Source organism: Gekko japonicus, unplaced genomic scaffold (assembly GCF_001447785.1).
Source record: "Gekko japonicus isolate JY-2015 unplaced genomic scaffold, Gekko_japonicus_V1.1 scaffold761, whole genome shotgun sequence".
In the NCBI taxonomy this organism is placed as follows: domain Eukaryota; kingdom Metazoa; phylum Chordata; class Lepidosauria; order Squamata; family Gekkonidae; genus Gekko; species Gekko japonicus.
The window spans coordinates 82,124-82,579 of record NW_015177030.1 but is presented as its reverse complement, the minus strand read 5'-3'; the positions used below and the strand labels follow the sequence as shown (position 1 = coordinate 82,579).

The 456-nt window shown below is 77.9% G+C and overlaps 2 protein-coding genes across 2 annotated transcripts in view; one reads left to right on the top strand and one right to left on the bottom strand.

Annotated features, from left to right (window-relative positions):
- Positions 1 to 209, bottom strand: part of MED11 (mediator complex subunit 11) — a 2,521-nt gene extending 2,312 nt beyond the window's left edge. Inside the window, exon 1 of the mRNA XM_015427877.1 lies at positions 33 to 209. Coding sequence (XP_015283363.1) covers positions 33 to 209 — 177 coding nt within the window. The remainder of the gene's footprint in view (positions 1 to 32) is intronic.
- Positions 210 to 316: 107 nt separating this feature from the next.
- The window catches only part of LOC107124411 (autophagy-related protein 16-1-like), a 1,851-nt gene continuing 1,711 nt past the window's right edge, over positions 317 to 456 (top strand). Inside the window, exon 1 of the mRNA XM_015427876.1 lies at positions 317 to 450. Within this exon, the coding sequence (XP_015283362.1) occupies positions 317 to 450 (134 nt within the window). The remainder of the gene's footprint in view (positions 451 to 456) is intronic.

The following is a 456-nucleotide window of genomic DNA, read 5'->3' as shown; positions in this document are numbered from 1 at the left end:
CCCCTCCCCCTCCCCGGAGAGGCCCCGCCCACCCGCGCACTGCAGCGCCGTCCCGATCTCCCGCTCCAGGTCCTCCAGCAGCCGCAGCCGCTCGTTGGCCAGGCCCAGGCTGTACGCGCCCCCCGCCGCCGCCGCCGCCGCCGAGCCGGACGCCATGCTCGACCCCCGCCGCGCCGCCCCGCCCCTTCCGGCCTCGCGAGCGGACGCATGCGCGCCTCCACAACCGGAGGCGCTCTCGCTTTCTCCTCTCGCGCGCATGCGTCGATCTCCCCGGCATACGAATCCCGTCGGCCTCTGCGGGGTCACGTGAGGAGGGATGCCGCGCGCGGCGTGGAGGCGGCACGTGCTGGAGGCGCTGGAGAGGCGCGAGGAGCGCACGTGGCGCCTCCGCGGGCTGCTGGAGCGGCGTGAGTGCCGGAGCGCGTGCAGAGCGCCCGGCCGCGGCGGGGGGTGGGA